Genomic DNA, 19,774 nt, shown 5'->3' with positions numbered 1-19,774 from the left:
CAGTTGATCTCTACTGCACGACAAGAAAAAACAAAGGGTAAGCTTTCACATTGCACACTGCAACATATATTGAAATATATTGGAGTTGTTTGGATGTTTGCGAATGTAATAATTATTGTTCGGCTGTGTTTAATTATGTTAGGGTTCTTTCTTGAGGTACGCATTTTGTGTTGCGCATGTTTTGCATGTGAGTGTGAATGTTAACTGCGTATTAGCACTTTTTGTTCCTTAGAAACATCGTAAGACGTTGTTTGTGTATTCAGTTAGTTACTGAATAACTCCCTCCTGGATGGTCGTAATATGTATTTGTTGTCAATTTTCCATATTGTTAATTATACTTAAATTGAATTAACATAGTCTAACCATGAGTCGTTACATACACTTTCCATTAAATGTGCTCAAAGAAATTTACAACGTGTCACACATCAAGAACAGACATATAAAGAGACATAAAATCTATGAGGGATTTTAACTTTTTTTTCCGACACAGACAAGGCTGTTGCCATCCGTGTACTCATCATATTACATCTGAATATGATGAGAAAATGTGAGCTTAGAACTTTTTCCAAGGATTAAAATTTGCATTGTCAACTGCAGGACTCGATCCAGGTACCTCTAAGTTAGAAGCCGAGTCTCAGTCTACATGATCACAAAGCCGCACACAACTAAAAGATTAAAAAGCTGAAAATTAATAATACATTTATTATTATTATTATATGGTAACGGTTCCAAAGCCATCGATTTATACTATTAGAAAAGATAGATTCTTCATTCACGAGAAATTCGGAGAGAAGTCACATTCCTATTATTACGCTGACATTGGATTGATTAGCGTAAGCTTATATTTTGCACAGATCTTTATAATTTGCCATCCGTGGATCTCACCAGCCTGTCTACCCAATAAACAACAGGAGGTTGGGAAATCTTGTTTCACCGCATCTTGGGGTTAGGGTTAGGGTTAGGTTTTGGGTTAGGGTTGGGTTAGGGTTAGGGTTAGGGTTGGTTTAGGGTTAGGGTTAGGGTTAGGGTTAGGGTTGGGTTAGGGTTAGGGTTGGGTTAGGGTTAGGGTTGGGTTAGGGTTAGGGTTGGGTTAGGGTTAGGGTTAGGGTTATGGTTAGGGCTATGTTGATCCACAATTCCTGAAACGTAATACCAAGTTAAAGTCTTTAAAGCTTCTAACCAAAGGTGTAAACAAAGACGGGTATATTTTTGCATACTCGGCCTGGATGTACAAGAAAGATGGAATGTGTAAAGGAGATTTGGGGGCCCCGCTGATGTGTACGGAGAGAGGCGTGACCAGAGTGTATGGTTTGCTATCTCATGAAAATAGCTGTTTAAATGGAAAAGAACGTCTTTACTTTACAAATCTTATCAAATATAAGGATTGGGTACAAGGAAAAATGATGAAGACCGGATCGGATAACCATTATTGGAATTCGGATTCGATTTATTTCAAAAGATACGGATGGGATTTACTGTAAAATATTAAGATAAAAAAACTGTAATTGTAATTGTTACCGTTTCAAAGTCTCTAGCGAGTGAGAAAAATCTCATTAGCATGTACTAACTTTCTTTTCTCTAATAATGTTCATGTGTTCATCTCTGAGATACTTTAAGTAAATAGGTCATACTGGAACGGGTGGGGGGTAAGTGTGTTTAATTGTCATAGTGACGCAAAGTTGTATCCATAAAAAGGCTCTTTACTCACATTTTGTCACCTCACTCAGATATGTGAAATGAGTACCTTTCGGGGAAAAAAGCTCATAGGCATCATGTCTTATCTTAAACATTACAATTTGTTATTTCCTCGGATCCCTGTAATTTGTTTTGGATACATTAAGTGGATATTAGGATATATAAAAAATCTAATGTTTAAACGCTCAAGTAGCCAAAAGAATGTTACAATAACCTAATATTGAAAGCACGAGAAATTCTGAAAAGAGATTGGGCACATTGAAAAAAATAAACTAACAACTTTTAAGGTAAAGCCATTCTTTATAATTGGAAATTTAGGGACCGACATGGTTTTATTCAACTGTTGGTACGTCATTGATATGCTAGGTCCAAATATGGAACCGTGCCAACTATCTCAAAGGAAATTTCCCCCAGTCTTAAATCTCTCCTTCCAGTCAATTTCATAATAATAATAATGATGATAAAATTAATAATAATAATAATAATAATAATAATAATAATAATGATGATAATAATGATAAAATTAATAATAATAATAATAATAATAATAATAATAATAATAATAATAATAATAATGATAATAATAATAATAATGATGATGATAATGATGATGATGATAATAATAATAATAATAATAATAATAATAATAATAATAATAATAATAATAATAATAATAATAATAATAGTAATGATAATACTAATAATAATAATAATAATAATAATAATAATAATAATAATAATAATAATAATAATAATAATAATAATGATAATAATAAGAAGAAGAAGAAGAAGAAGAAGAAGAAGAAGAAGAAGAAGAAGAAGAAGAAGAAGAAGAAGAATAACAATAATGATAATAATGATAATAATAATAATAATAATAATAATAATATAATAATAATAATAATAATAGTAATAATAATAATAATAAATAATAATAATAATAATAATAATAATAATAATAATAATAATAATAATAATAATAATAATAATAATAGTAATAATAATAATAATAATAATAATAATAATAATAATAATAATGCTGAAAACTTTTATAGCCCTATAACTCCGAGACACCAGACTCTAAGCGCTTAAATTACAAATTAATTTGGCTGAAACATACTCATTCACACACACAAGCACACACACACACACACACACACACACACATACACACACACAACACAACACACAACACAAACCAAACCTATCTTGCTTCTCATACCATCTACTAAAATCGAAACAAATATGTTTTAAGCGAACGTTTAAAAATAGACAAAGATTCTTTTTCACGAATGCTCTGCGGTAAGGCGTTCCAAATAGAGGGTCCGAAATGAGAAAAGGATCTCATTCCAGCATTTTTCCGAATTCGAGGGACAACTAGTTTTGTGGAATCACTGGCCGAATGTAAGGGGCGGGGTTTTGAATATCTTTCAATTAGTTCTGAAAGGTAGGAAGGGGCAGTACCTTCAAGACAACGATACACTAAAACACAAGCTTTGAATTTAATTCTTTTCCCAACAGGCAGCCAATGCAGGTCATGAAGTAGAGGTCCGGCAGAGTCGCACCTACGCTTCATGAATACTAGTCTGGCAGCGCTGTTTTGGACAATCTGAAGACGTTTCAGATTGTATTGCGAAACGCCAAACAACAGAGCATTACAATAATCCAATTTCGATAGTACGAGGGACACAACCAGGTGCTTGGTCACCTCCTCAGATATGAACCGTCTAATGGAAGCAATCTTTTTTAGTTGGAAAAAGAGAGATCTAACCAAATTATTAACCTGATGCTCCATCGACAGTCCAGAGTCTAAGAATGTGCCAAGGTTTTTCACTTTGTCAACAATTTGAATAGAGGCATCCCCCAACTTCAAATCTGTTTCACTTTTCCACTTCCTGTTCCCCACATACAGCACCTCCGTCTTATCATCATTCAGTTTCAGTCTGTTCTCGTTCATCCATTTCTTAACACTTTGGATACAATTTTTACTATTGGCTGATACTTCTTGTAAATTTCTCGTATTGGAAACGCAGTACAATTGCGTATCATCAGCGTATTGATGGTAAGACAGACCAAAACTTCTGATGATTTTAGACAGAGGGCCAACGTACAAAACAAAAAGAACGGGTCCAAGTACTGAACCCTGGGGAACCCCACAATCAAGAAAGATTTCCTCCGATCTATATTCATCCACCGTAATAATCTGTTTACGATTAAACAAATATGACTTAAACCAATCAAGCGCTGCACCAGACACGCCATAAGTAATTTCAAGACGTTTGAGAAGAAGATTGTGATCAATAGTATCAAAAGCAGACGATAGGTCAAGCAAATTCAGCAAAGAACATGAACCATTGTCTATAACAGAGAGGAGATCATTAACAACCCTAACAAGTGCGGTTTCCGTCGAATGATGTTGCCTATAAGCAGACTGAAATTTTTCTTCAAGACAATTATTTTTAAGATGAGACAGTAATTGTTTCAAAACAAGCTTTTCTAAGATCTTAGAGAGAAAAGGAAGATTAGAGACAGGGCGATAGTTTTTTAAGTTCTCTTTATCGAGATCAGGTTTTTTCAAAAGGGGTTTGACATGAGCAACTTTGTAAATGTCTGGTACAGCACCTGACTGCAACGAATTATTAACAATACATGTAAATGGTGTTAAAATTACATCAATGCATTTTTTTAAAATGGCAGTATTTAAGGGGTCTAAATCACAACTTTTAGTTGGAGACGACAAGATGCAATCACATAAGTCAGCTTCAGTAATCTTTGAAAAATGTGTTAATGAATCACCATGAAACGTGTCAAATGTTGTATGGATCGATTCAGACGAGAGTTCTTTCCTGATGGTATCCGTTTTTTCTTTAAAATATTGACCAAAGCGAGTTGGTAGATCTGCACGATCGATTAAAGATGGGAGAGCTGGTTGCGTCTGTTGTCCCAGCAGTTCCTTGGTCAAGGCAAAGAATTGTCTCGAACGTCCCACGTTTTTGAGGCTTTCTTCATAGAATTTCTTTTTGGCCCTGAAATTGACGGCTTTTGCATCATTTCTAGCCGCGATGTATCGCTTCTTATCTACAGCATCTCTGGACTTGAGCCATTTTCTTTCTGCCCGTCTCCTGGCTAATCCATTCAATTTTATAATAATAATAATAATAATAATAATAATAATAATAATAATAATAATAATAATAATAATAATAATAATAATAATAATAATAATAATAATAATAACAATAATAATAATAATAATAATAATAATAATAATAATAATAATAATAATAATAATAATAATAATACTTTATTACACCCAAAAAAAAGTACACAGACGTGTTTTAATTTACATAGTAAAATAAATAGATAATAAAAATATGTCATTATATTATATGTATATATAAACAAGGAGTGGTTACACTGCCAGAATCTAACCCAGTCATGATTTTCCCCAAAACATTACAACATCAAAGCACGGAGTATTGAGGAACTTCATCTTCTGATTTTAGTAGTACTTGAAAAATTTCAACAATGATTTTGTATTCCATTGGTTTTAAACGTCTTCAGCCAATTTGAGACCATGCCAGTATGGCCAAAAATAATTTTAATACGTTTTAGAAGCAAAACGCACATTACAAATGACATTTCTTTACGTTACTAAAAATACAAGAAGTAAATATTATACCTAAATACTGTAGTCATGTAAAGATTTAAGAGAGCTAAAACAAAAATTATCAAAACAAAACATTTTTGAATGAACTATAATAAACCTGAATACAGGTATTGGTGGTGGTGTCGCTACGGACAATTTTGGTATTGTTGGTAATGGGAGAATTAAAGCAAGTTGTTTATAATCTTTCATTTCCTACATACGATATCTCCTATCTCCTATCTTATCATCACCATCCACTATCCATTCTTTGACACCATTTTTCAAATGAATCGATATTATTTGTCAATAGTTTTGACATGCAGGCGGCACGTATTAACTCTCTCCTTACCAACCATTTTCAGGATTTTCCCCAAAACTTCACACCCAACTAACACAAAAATATATTTTTTATCACTCAAACACAATAAGAGTAAGTTCTTGTTCTTCATGTCTTGTTCAACATGTAACGTGTTGCTGTTGGTCAGGGACCCTTTGTAAAGCGCTTTAAGCACATTTAGTAGATATTGCGCTATATAAAAAAGCTCGAAAATTTCGATGATCTTTCCAAATACAAAAACAACTCCATAGCCAGGGATTTCCTTAGTTTGAGAATTTCATTTTTTAAAGATAAATGCTATTTTAATCGATCAATATTCGAAGGACGAGTTTTCCGGCCAAAGATTTAAAATGTGTTTTTTCAGACTATGGCAGAGAAGTATATAGATAGTATGCGCTTGGCTAAGAAGCTCATAACATTGCCATCCGGAAGTATAACGGACCAACACACAATCTGTGTGTATCCATGAACGTTTATAGTTGGCTTAATACAGTTCAGTGAGCATTAATCATAAACGCGGATGGCAAAAACAATCACAAAGACCTGAGTGACGTCATTTTCAAACTATCTATTGATGGTCGGCGGATCAAAAGTCTGCAGACCCAGTTTTCACGATCGGCGGATCAAAGCTCTGAAGAATACATACGAGTTTTGATCACCATGTTTTTTTATTTATTTTTTTTTTTTTTTGGTGTCGATCAGACATCTTATATATCGATATTGACGCAACTGGCAACATAGACTTATAGAATAAAAAATGTTTAAAAGAAGGAAAGAAAAAAAAAAAAGAATCCGTATTGTTACATTTTGTAATATTTAATATATAGACGTCTATATTATTTTAATATTTATAACAATGTTGGAGTCAGTCTACATCAATGTTTCAGGCCTTTTCAGCCATCGTCAGGACTGTGTGTTACATGATTTTGGTTTGTTGTCTGTTGTTGTTTGTTGAAGTGGTTCCGGTTTGTAGTTGAATATATATATATATATATATATATATATAATATATATATATATATATATATATATATATATATATATATATATATATTGAATCGTGTTGGATATAAATATGGTATGAATAGTGCTCGACATGTAGCAATGGAGCGAATTATTATTTTAATATTTACCACAATGTTGGAGTCAGTCTACATCGATGTTTCAATTCAGGCCTTTTCAGCCATCGTCAGGACGAACCACTTCAACAAACAACAACACACAACAAACCAAACTCATGTAACACACAGTCCTGACGATGGCTGAAAAGGCCTGAAACATCGATGTAGACTGACTCCAACATTTTGGTAAATATTAAAACACACACACACACACGCCTATATATATATATATATATATATATATATATATATATATATATATATATATGGTTATGCACAGTGTTGAACTTGAACCTGTGTTAGTAAACTTTAATCGTTATAACATCCCTTTTCAGAGAACTTTAAAAGGCAGTGTGACGAAATTATTGAGTGGCCTTATCCTGTTGTTGCCTATAATATTTTGTAAGTGATTTTCATTCATTTATAGATTGTGCTCATAATGTTTCTTTCAAATGAGTAAATCATTTTGGGTAAAACCTGAGAAAGCAATACAAGTATCGCTGTCTCCGGTACAACCACGACTTATCTGGGTAAAAAATGGATGTAGTTTTGAATCTTGACAATTTTTTTTACCTAAATTAAGTTAATTCTTAACATTAAAGATAGATTACATTCATGACAAAAATGTGGCTGTTGATAATTATATAATTTGATCAAATAACCAACATGCAGATCAAAACCATATACTCTGTATATACCATCAAGCCTGTACCCTGATAAACTGCTATTGTTCGAAACTGTGTTATAAAATTGAAAAACTTCAAACGTTATAAACGTCACTTTAGACAGTTTTTTCAACATGCAGTACATGCAGCTGTCAACCCCAAAAAAGTTGAGCAATCTTGTGTTTTTCTCATACTGAGAAACGCGTTTGAAAATGCAATAATTATTTAAAAACCGATCAAAAGTTATTGAAAACGAGAAGACACTCATTGGAGTAAGAAATAACCATTGAAGAATGAAAGAAATCAATAAAACATGCGTTGACCTTATTATATGTAAAATTTATTTTATAATATGTGCTCAAAGTGTTCTCTGTTTTTCTACAAACGGAAGTTATTGCGTCTTGCAAGTTTTCAATGATCTGGATTTTGCAGATGATCTGGCTCTTTTGTCCCACACCCAGGACCAGATGCAAGCAAAAATCACAATTATAAACAGCCTCTCGGAATCAATTGGTCTAAGAATTCATCCTGCAAAATTCTAAGGTCTTCAGGATAGGTACGCGTCAAAGGGAGCAAATCAAAGTAAAAGATCAGGAACTTGAAGATAAAGACACTTTCTGCTATCTCGGGAGTATAATTGACAAGGATGGAGGCACGGAAGCAGAGGTGAAAGCACGGATAGGAAAGGCACAGGCTGCATTCACATCTTTGAACAAAGTTTGGAGAACTAAAGATATCTCCCTTCGACTAAAGCTAAGACTTTTCAACTCAAATGTGAAGTCTGTCCTACTGTATGGATGTGAAACTTGGAACGCATCACAGGCATGTATAAGGAGGGTACAGATTTTCGTATACAGGTGCATGCGTAAGCTACTCAGAATAAAATGAATGGATAGAATAAAAAATGAAGAAGTATGGAAAAGAACACAGCAGAAACCAGTGGAAGAGGAAATAGAGAGAAGACGATGGAGATGGATTGGCCACACGCCTAGAAAGAATGACTCCACTATAACAAAGAAAGTATTGGACTGGAACCCTCAGGACAGAAGATCAAGGGGAAGGCCACGAGGAACATGGAGAAGAATAAAAGAAGCTGATATACAGAGAAGTGGTAAGACATGGAATGAGATGAAAAAAAGTTAGCTCAGGATAGAGAAGGATGGAAACTGTTTGTCTGTGGCCTATACCCTGACCCAGAGTGAAAAGGGCAATGATGATGATGATGTTTTCAATTGTTCTGTTGCACATCTAATGGGTTCGCCTCTAACCAAACTCTTTATCTCGTCCCTTATTTAATTGAGTGTTTTAAGAAACTAAACAAAGATTCCTTTAAATGACCTCATAGTGGAAAGGTCAAGCGGAATATAATCTGGTTTGTGGCGTGCCCAAGTGTTATCAGTCCAGCATGAGATGAGTTTGTCTTCAAGTGTTTCTATCAGAAGTTGAATCGTTCGATTTGCAATGTGTGAGGTCTCCACGTCTTGCTGAAACCATACACTCCTATGGAGATTAGCCCGGTTAACATTGGCAGTTTCGTTGTCCAGGCTTTTGAAGAAAAAGAGACAAATTGGCTGTTCATGGCTCATCAGATAGTGACTCGGTACTTATTTAAAAAGGGTAACTCTGCAAATTTTAAATGTGGCCTATTCAAACAAAACTATTCTAGAGAAACAAAATACCCATGAGTGGACCAGATGATATTAACAAATAATTAAGTGATTAGAAAAGTGCCAGAAGACAATGGAGAATAAAAACTCTGGGGCGATGGGGGGGGGGGGGGGGGGGGGGCTCCAGCCCACGACTAGATAATAATAATAATATAATAATAATAATAATAATAATAATAATATATAATAATAATAATAATAATAATAATAATAATAATAATATAATAATAAATGGCATTTATATAGCGCTTTACCCCGTTGTCACAGGCTCTAAGCGCTTTACAGTAATATAAAACAAAACATATTACAGTGAGACAAGTGTGAAGGAAACGTGATACGAATTCAATTTAACAACAACAAAATATGAAAATAATATTGCAACATTATGACGTAAAAAGATAAAACTTTAAGCGAGATTTGAACGTTGTCAACGAATCCGAGAATCTCACGTGTGACGGGAGAGAGTTCCAAAAATGGGGGGCCGAAAATTGAAAAGACTGTTCACCTATTTTACGCGATGGCTTAGGTTTGACAAGGATTGGTTGGTCATTGCTTGACCTCAAGTTTCTATTGGGGACATATATGTTGTGAAGGTCTTTAATATAGGAGGGACTGTTCGTGCTCAGGGATTTGTAGACAACAGTACAAATCTTATAGGAGAGTTGTTGACGGGTATTTTTTGTTATTGCGTACAATGAGCCTGGCTCCGTTATTTTGAGCAAAAATGACATTTGTAGTTTTTTTTTCATTTTTGTCACATCATTTTCATTTTAATTATACAATATTGTAAAATTGTACACTTTATTATTGTATAGGGGTCTACGTTGTATCCAATATGCTATGATTGTTACATTGTCTACGTTGTATCCAATATGCTATGATTGTTACATTGTCTACGTTGTATCCAATATGCTATGATTGTTACATTGTCTACGTTGTATTCAATATGCTATGATTGTTACATTGTCTACGTTGTATTCAATATGCTATGATTGTTACATTGTCTACGTTGTATCCAATATGCTATGATTGTTACATTGTCTTCGTTGTATCCAATATGCTATGATTGTTACATTGTCTACGTTGTATCCAATATGCTATGATTGTTACATTGTCTACGTTGTATCCAATATGCTATGATTGTTACATTGTCTACGTTGTATTCAATATGCTATGATTGTTACATTGTCTACGTTGTATCCAATATGCTATGATTGTTACATTGTCTACGTTGTATCCAATATGCTATGATTGTTACATTGTCTACGTTGTATCCAATATGCTATGATTGTTACATTGTCTACGTTGTATCCAATATGCTATGATTGTTACATTGTCGACGTTGTATCCAATATGCTATGATTGTTACATTGTCTACGTTGTATCCAATATGCTATGATTGTTACATTGTCTACGTTGTATCCAATATGCTATGATTGTTACATTGTCTACGTTGTATCCAATATGCTATGATTGTTACATTGTCTACGTTGTATCCAATATGCTATGATTGTTACATTGTCTACGTTGTATCCAATATGCTATGATTGTTACATTGTCTACGTTGTATCCAATATGCTATGATTGTTACATTGTCTACGTTGTATCCAATATGCTATGATTGTTACAATTCTATCAAAGTGGTCAACCAGGATATCGCAACGAGTCTCGCCTAATAAATAAATTTTCTAGCGGATATCTTTAAATATTTTATTCTTTAGAAATATATTATAGAAAAAAATGTCCGAAAATGGATTATTCATTTACAATACATTAAAAAAAATTAAAATCGTTTTGAATCCAGATATGACTAGTTTTGGAGAAGAATGAGCAAAGATATGATTTTTAAAATCAGAAATATCTCTTTTTAAAAACAACACAAAAGCATATAAATTAAAAAAAAATAAACCCAAAACACAAACAAACAAATTTTAAAAAAAACAACAACAAAAGCAAACAAAAACAAAAACAAGTAAACTTTTTGCAATTTTATTTAGCTTATTTCTCAACTGAATTCATTAAAATGTTCAAGCGTCTGATAAGTAAACTGCTAGATTACGTTCATGCGGTATTATTTTCCTTCTTAAGGTTATTCGCTTTATTGGGTAATATTTCAATCACAACACCGAATTGCTTCAGTGATATTGCTGGAGTGTCAGGGTAACCCAGGACATCAATGTTTTAATATTTTGATATTTTGAAAAAAAAAATCTGAATGGTATGAATTTTTCAAATGATTACATTTAATTTCTCGTTAACAGTTTATGTAAATTCAATCACATAGATGAAATGAAAAATGACTGCTCTAAATTAAGATAATATATTAATAATATCACGAAAACTTTAAATTTTCTGGTAAAAATGTAGACTGTTTTGTAGGCCATTCCTCAAGTAAAATGATAGTATTATGCTCAAGTCATATGTCAAGGTAGCGTTCCTCCGAAAATATCCAAAGGTTCCATCACATATTGAAGAAAATCATAAACGATGAAAATGACAAACAAACGATGACCAGCTTCGATAGTATGGGAATGAGGAAACTTTTTTCTTGTGAAGAATTTGGAAACTTGGACTTCAACAGATCTAAACAAACGTAAAACACATTATCATCTCCCCGGTAAATTTGATTGATTTCAAAGGAGTCCACTAGAGAGACCGTGTGGCCCTGTCCAAAACTTAACGTCAGTTGTGTTGTGTGTGGAATAAACGAATAATTACTCGTCTCTTGTACTTGTATCTCTGTGTCAGACAACTGGATGTACGGACATACCAAGTACGGACCAATGTCGATGAAGTCCGCTCTGTTCATTATATCTGCATCTGCTATATAAATATAATTGTCATCATAATCATATTTATTCATTCTGAAGTTACATAATGTGCTCGACATCTTTTTACACGGATTGTCCTTATCATCGAAGAACTTCTCGATAAAGTATAGTTTATACGAGGATATATAGTAGTCCATCATAGTGATATTGACAACTGATCGGTGCAAGGGCTTCAAAACATGATTTTCAGTATATTCTCTGCTGAAGCCTCTGCCATAAAAAAATATTTGTACCCAGACCAATTGCGGCAAAAGAAACAGGGGGGTGTCAAGGTTGGATTGAAGAACTTGCGGGTGAAGGATGACTCCAATTTGCGACTCGACTATAATAATCGTGAATATATCATTGAATTGACGATATATCTAGAAAAAAAAAGATAAATGATGTTCATAAAGAGATGAATAAAATATATTCATTAAAGTTTTTAACAAATTCAAATCCGTGATTATGCTTTAAGAATCTTAGAAGAAAGTCCATCATGAGTAATAGTTTTTATGCTGCATTCGCATTTACGAAAAGATTGTCTTTCTCTAATGCTTTTTGTACGACTTTTATATTGAGGTTTACTCGCCACTACTTACCAGTTGCCATAACTTCGGACGGGTTCGGTAGGTTTCGGAAAAAGTACCTTTCTGGGTTCACTCTCAACTGGTGTCCACCTCCCATGTTTCCGGCTTCACTCTCCACTGGTATCTACCTCTCGTAGTCCCAGATTCATTTCCCATAGGTGCCAACTCCTATATTCTCATGTTCATTCTCTTCTGGTGCCCACCTCCTTTAGTCTAAGGTTCATTCTCCTTTGGTGCCCTCCTCCCATAGTCCGGTTACAATTCCTACTGATATCTATCTCCCATAGTCTCAGATTCATTTCCCTCTGATATTCTCCTCCCCTTGCCCCAGATTCACCCTCACTGGTGTCCAAATCCCATATTCCTGGCTTCACTCTACCTCCCGTATCCCAGGTTCATTCCCCATTGGTGCCCACTTCCTTAAGTCTCAGGTTTATTTCCCTCTCGCATAGCCCGGCTTCAATTCCCACTGGTATCCATCTCCCATACTCCCAAGTTCATTTCACTCTAATATCCTCATCCATAGTCCCAGGTTCACTCCCCACTGGTGTGCACTTTCCTGAGTCTCCTGTTCACTCCCCACTGCTGCCCACTGTCCATAATTTTGTCGGGTTTTGTCAGCTTTCAGCAGGTTTTGGCGGGTTTTGTAAACAAGAAACACCCGAAAATTCCATTAAATTCCGGGAAACAGTGTGGGACATCGGAAAGGCCTTCACCTGCATTGATCGCAATCTACTTTACGCAATCAACTAAAAATGTTGCCAAGACATACGTGGGATAAACTGACAAGACAGCTTTGGACAACATCTGCGGTCCAATGAAAACGACGATGACAAACCTGTCGCCCACCACTTCAATGGTTCCGGTAATCGAGGATTGCATGACATTCAATTCGGAGACCGTGGAAAGTCTCGACTTTATACATTCTAGCTGCCTCGCTTGTCGACTGATAAAGAAATTGGATCCGGACAGGAATTCACGAAGGCTTCCCCGGCATGTGAGGCAGACACAATTGCCAGGAACATAAAGAACCGTAGCAAACGGGTCCCCGAGAAGTGGGCGCAGCCATTAGCGATGTCAAAAACGGCAAGACAGCAAGGATAGACGGCATATATCCCGATACCGTGGCGCATGGGCTTGGCTGACAGAGGCAATGTCTGACATTTTTGTAAAAGGAAAGTATGGAAGCACGCTAAGATTGTTGCCATCTTGAAGCTAGGAAAAACGGTGAATGAGGCCGACAGTTACAGAACCATATCACTACTGAGCTGCTAGCATGCTTGTACAAACTCTTGGAGCGAGTTCTATTAAACCGATTAGGGCCGGTCCTAGACGTTGCCCTGTCACCCGAGCAGGCGCGCTTCAGGAGAGGGAGGTGCACCAAGGAACAGGTCATTGTCCTTACAAAGCATATTGAGGCAGGGTTTGAGAGGAAACAGCAAACTGATGCTGTATTTATAGACCTATCGGCGTCGTATGATACGGTCTGATGCGAAGTATTAATGCTCAAACTTGCAAAGATCATAAGGTGCAAATAAAACCTTGAAATTGTTCTTTTCAATCTTAGGGGAAAAACAATTCCACGTGGCGCTGGGAGACGCTACGAGTAAAGTTAGGAAGCTTAAGAATGAGGTCCGTCAGGGATCTGTTCTGGCGCCAATGTTGTATAATAGTAGGGGGAATTAGGTCCAAAAAACCCTTGAATTGTGCGAACAGGGTTGAAAGCATGAAAATTACATATGTTGTAGAATATAAAAAACCCTATAATTTATGATATAGAACCACTCTGAGAGATTAGTATTAGTTGAGATCCAAGGTTTTTAAGATAAGAAAATTTTGAAACGACGACAATAATTTCTTTCATTTTTATTTTGTAAACATTCGAGGCAAGCCGACCAAAGGTTGTTTTACGTCATCCTTTGGATTCCCATTGTTGACTATTTTTAGCTTCGAAGCGGATGTTTTCCTTTCCCTTTACTTTCGATTCACGTACCATACAAATGTGACCCTCCGTCTCAAAACGGTATTATGTCGGAATGATTCAGACCCCAAAAAGTGAATTTAGAGATAGAACGATGAGAAATTGGACCTTAGAAGTTTTTGTAAAGCAAGAAATAGTATTTATACTCCAGCATAACGTACAGAAATTAAACCCAAGTTTGATATTTGTGGCAAAGAATTCAATTTCCCTAACCGAGTGGATCCCGACATAATACCGCTTTGACACGGAGGGTCACAAATTATCTAATCGTAAATATTATTCAATTTCACGTCTAGCTAGCAATATTCTATAATATGAGATTTTTTCTGCATCTGATTTAATAAGTATAATCAATTGCTCTAAAAAGGGACGGGCAGACGGGAAGACGAGCAGATGGGTAGACAAAACAGACTAGCAGAACACAGCTCAATAAATGCCGATAACCGGTGTTGACAAAGGGCAGTGCACCTTCTCCCCTTCTCCTGTTTTCTTTTCTTTCCAAAAATACTGCTATAATCATTTTACGTGAGTTAAAACCTATTTCGGTCAAACTTGATGACAGTAAAGAGTCAGCATACCACTTACATTGCTATAATTATCATCATTATCATCAACATCAACCACTATGATGCTGTATTGTGGAAAGTTATTTACTTTACGTTATTTACCTCAAAGCAACAATGGGAGTATGTTCTATTTGTACCGTTGTGTCCTTATGTAAGGCACTGCATACATTTTGCCTGCTGATGATAGGTTTTTAACAGAAAGAACGAAATAAAGAGAGAGAGAGAGAGAGAGAGAGAGAGAGAGAGAGAGAGAGAAGAGAGAGAGAGAGAGAGAGGAGAGAGAGAGAGAGAGAGAGAGAGAGAGAGAGTTATGAAAGAATATTGCATATGCCTAATAAAGGAATGCGTTTGCATGATTTCAGATACACATACAATAGCAAAAGGAACTGCTCCCAGAGACTGGGACACGTTTTTGATATGCTAACAAGATAACACAGACCGTTTATAATGTCCCTCTAAGTCGAGGAGGTATGACAAAGGGAAAGGCTATGAAACTCTTTTTGTGATGAAAACAAGTTAGATGTATCTAATTTTTAAATTCATCAGAAAGAAATGAGATTATTGAAAGCTTAAAACAAAATGATGCTAAAGTATTGTCGTGAAAATGTAATGCCAACAAAATTAGGCGATTAGAATTAAAGAAATCTAAAAGAATTGCCCTACAAGAATTCCAAACCTCTTCATTTGAAGTGGAGGAGTCACCGAATGAATATATTTCGCAACCCACGAGAATAATGAGACAACGTTCAACATTAGAGATTGGCTGAAATAAACAAACGTGCTTTTTTGTAGGAAATTTAGTCGCCCAGGAGGCACACTACCATAAAATTTGTCATACTAAAAAAATAAACAAGCCTTAAAAGATGTCACTGCTGATGATAATGATGATGTCACAGTTCTTGAAAGAAGTCGAGCTTTTGCTAACATTATATCTTTTATAGAAGAGAACCCTGTAACAAATGTGACGATCGACATGAACCACTGTGGAGCTTATTTCCAGAATTTTCAAAAGTGTCCTAAAAACTCATCAAATGTTCATGTAAGAGAGAATGTATCGGCACCCGATGCAAGTGTTTAAGGTCCGGTTTGCCTTGCACGGACTTGTGTAGATGCGGGGGGTGTGTGTGTGTGTGGGGGGGGGGGTGTTAGGTCAGAACAGTAATGAGTAAAAGTATCTCTCTCTCTCTCTCTCTCTCTCTCTCTCTCTCTCTCTCTCTCTCTCTCTCTCTCCGTCTCTCTCGTTCACTCCCTCTCCCCCTCTCCAGTTTTTATCTACTAGTTTCAACACGAAATAACTATCAGTTAGCTACCGTAAATGGTTACCGGTGTATTTAAAGTTGTAGAGCGCACATTGCATTATCGTGGTTATTTCCTCGGATAAGTAATGCTATATAGGAAAAAATAAAAGTGCTAAAAACGCACTGTTATGATAAATTGCCAGAGTGGTTCTATATCAGGTGTTATTTATACGGGTCATAGCTACCTATATGCCAATTTTCAGGATTTCAACCCCAATGTGCACGGTTTTAGCCTTATTTTCCCTAATACAATGAATATGAAGAAAATATATATTTTTACGCAGTTATTTCCCTTGTTTAATATAGCTGTAATAGGTAAAATCTAAGGCCTTAAACTGATACGTTATGATTGATTGCCAGAGTGGTTCTATATCAGATGTTTTTTCTATGGGTCTTAGCAACCTGTATGTAAATTTTCATGCTTTCAACCCGAATTTGCACGGTTTTGGCCTAATTCCCCCTACTATAATGCGACATTATCGACATTCCGAACAAAGACAAAGGCTGGGATACGCTAGTACTCTTACACTATCCTTCACTGTCAGCAGCTGATACTCATTCACATCTGATCTCGAGTAGTGTAATGTGTATAAAGTGCTTGATGGACGGTAGCGGCAATTTACTGTCACTCATCCGGCCACTGATCACGATTAACATCTCTTCAATTTTGTGACGAGATGTTACACCGAAAGCCACTTTATGCTCTCCATCTTTCTTACCTCTTGTTCTAAGATTCTTGTTGTCTCTGTAATGTCCAACTCGGAAATGTCTTGTGCAGAGTCATTATAGTGATTCAGAGAAACAAGCACAAGAGTTAGCCGGTACGGCAAACCCACAATAAAACTCAACGCAGTTTCACAACGACCCGAATTAAGAATTTTTCCATCTGAACAAAGCACTGGCCTTGTATATCCCTGAGAATGAAGAAATTGGTTGAAATCAAAATTTTAAAGAAAATTTAATCAATACATAACACACACACACACACACACACACACACATATATATATATATATATATATATATATATATATATATATAAAATATATATATATATATATATATATATATTTCTCACTTGACTTATTAACCAAAGTCTGGCCTTCATAAAATGTGCACACAAAATACATCAAAAAGGATTTCAGCACACCACTCCAATTAAGTATTATACTATTTGGCATACCTTATAAAGCCGTTTCTAGTTCTCAAAATGCTATTAAACTAAACAAATTACTCTTCAAGAATCATCATCATCATCATTTCATCTAGTCAGCTGATCCTGCGTAGGACGTTGCTTCCCGAACTTTCTTGCGAAACAGATTACGGTTTTCCGCCAGTCTACTTGCTTGAGTTGCTGTCATTCCCAGCCATTCACATATATCTTGTTCCCAGCTTCTTGTTGGTCTACCTCTTCCTCTCTTGCCGTCTACCCTTGTCTGCAGAATGTGCTTTTCTAATGATTCGTGGCGAGTCGTGTGGCCAAAATAGTTTAGTTTCAATTTCTTTACAGTTTGAAGAAGAATTGGTGATTTTATTCCGATCCTTCTCAGGACTTCTTTGTTTGTTTGTTTTTCAGTCCATGATATTCTGAGTATTTTTCTGTAGCATGCCATTTCAAAAGCTGTGATCTTTGTGCTCTCTGCTTTGCTGATAGTCCATGCTTCGCATCCATATGTTGCAGTTGGGAAAACAACACTTTTGAGGATTTTGATTTTTGTTTGAATGCACTGCCCTTTCCAGATATTATTCATCTTTTCTAGCTTTGATCTTGCCATTGCTAGTCTCCTCCTGATCTCTGGGGCCGATTTCCCGTTGTACTCAATCCTGGCTCCAAGATATTCAAAATTCTTTACTCTTTCTATTTCTTCTCCATTGATTTTTATGATGGCATCATCATCATTAGATTCATATATTTTTTTACAGGTTATGCGGAAGGAATCAGATTGTTTCGATAATTTTGGGTCTCGAGGGTTTCGAAAGATAAAATGTTAGGCTACTCGACTCGCAAACAAAATGATCGACATTGGGTCCTTGATCATTATTTTTTGTCATTATCCGATCAAAAGATTTCTGCAACCCCGAGACACCCTATCGTCAAAAAAAAAAAACAATCTGTCCTTTATATCATATAATACAATTCCCTTTATTCATCCCATTGGGTAAATTTTTATCTAGGGTCTATTAGAATGACCCAGGCGTCAGCCGCAGTGCAGCGCCGCAAATTTAGCTAGGGCGAGGTGATTTGCTCAAGGCCACAGAGCAGCAGCGGGTTATCGAACTCAGTATATTTCGGGTGCGAAGCAAAGACGATACCGCTGAACCACACTGGTTACGAAGAAGAGCATAGAAAAGGGTGGTTGCCGAATGAAATTGAGAGTAAAATAGAAATATTATGTAGCATAGAATATCCTTGTTTTTTTGTTCTTGCGTTATTGAGAAAGGATGGACATCATGACTCACTCTCCTCAATGATTTTTCTTTCATTTTTTTAGAAACACTAGATTCAAATAGGGCTGAGAAATCGTATCGTCACGCCTTCTATTCTTCCGGTTTCAAATTCCTTGGAAGTGTAATGTAATCAGCCCTTCGGAGGACTATTGATGAATAGGTTTCATATTGAATCAAAAGTTGGTATAACTGTTTAGTTGCAGGCTGTGTAAGCTAATTGTTAGGATTACGGGACGCTAAAGAGCGAGGGTGGATAATCGTTATTGACCACCAGTATATATTTAGACATAAACTAAGACGTGATCACTCTGAAACTAGGAGATTAATTACATATCGTATGTATCTATTTCTCTGAAAGAGTGGCTTTTACACTTCCAATGAGAGTGGAACCAGTTTTTTGACATCACACTTTTGATACCTATTTCAGCTTTTATTTTACCTCGACATTATTAATATTTGAGGAAGTGGATTACAAATGTTTTCTGTGAATCAGAACGTATAGGGAATGAGATTTGCGGAAGAGTAGCGTCCCTTGATTGGACGTCACCCATAGTCTGTGACGTCACCGGCGGAAAAGTAATTAGAGAGAGAGCGTCATGTTGGTTGTGCGCATGCGTCTCTCGTCCTCGCTTCCGGTGAAAGCGGCTTGAGACACATGCGCAAAACCAAATTGACGTTCTCTCTGTAAGGTGACGTCCAATCAAGGGACGCTACTCTTCCGCTAATCTCATTCCCTATATTTGATGAAGTGGATTACAAATGTGTTCTGTCAATCAGAACGTATTCTCCGTAAACCTATAACCTGACTTCTATTCTGACACCACTTTTACTTTTAGAATATGCTTCGCCTAGTGAGTTGTTAGTAGTGCTAAAGAAAACAAATGATTCCATTTGTTGAGCTGTTGAATCCAACTCACGATTTGTTTTCTTTTGGTGGTCTGGCCTTA

At 35.7% G+C, this 19,774-nt stretch overlaps 1 protein-coding gene across 2 annotated transcripts in view; it reads right to left on the bottom strand.

The window, feature by feature from the left end:
* Window positions 1-11,109: 11,109 nt before the first annotated feature.
* Window positions 11,110-19,774, bottom strand: part of LOC144968951 (uncharacterized) — an 18,886-nt gene continuing 10,221 nt past the window's right edge. For both annotated transcript variants that reach the window (XM_078907844.1, XM_078907843.1), the window contains exons 6-7: window positions 17,099-17,293; window positions 11,110-12,327 (exon numbers count right to left, since the gene is read on the bottom strand). In XM_078907844.1, coding sequence (XP_078763970.1) covers window positions 11,596-12,327; window positions 17,099-17,293 — 927 coding nt within the window. In that variant the 3' untranslated portion in view covers window positions 11,110-11,595. The remainder of the gene's footprint in view (window positions 12,328-17,098; window positions 17,294-19,774) is intronic.

Source organism: Berghia stephanieae, chromosome 3 (genome assembly GCF_034508935.2).
Source record: "Berghia stephanieae isolate SIO BIC M18660-M18661 chromosome 3, UCSD_Bste_1.3, whole genome shotgun sequence".
Classification (NCBI taxonomy): Eukaryota; Metazoa; Mollusca; class Gastropoda; order Nudibranchia; family Aeolidiidae; genus Berghia; species Berghia stephanieae.
The sequence above is the reverse complement of the archived record's forward strand: the minus strand, read 5'-3'. Positions and strand labels throughout refer to the sequence as shown.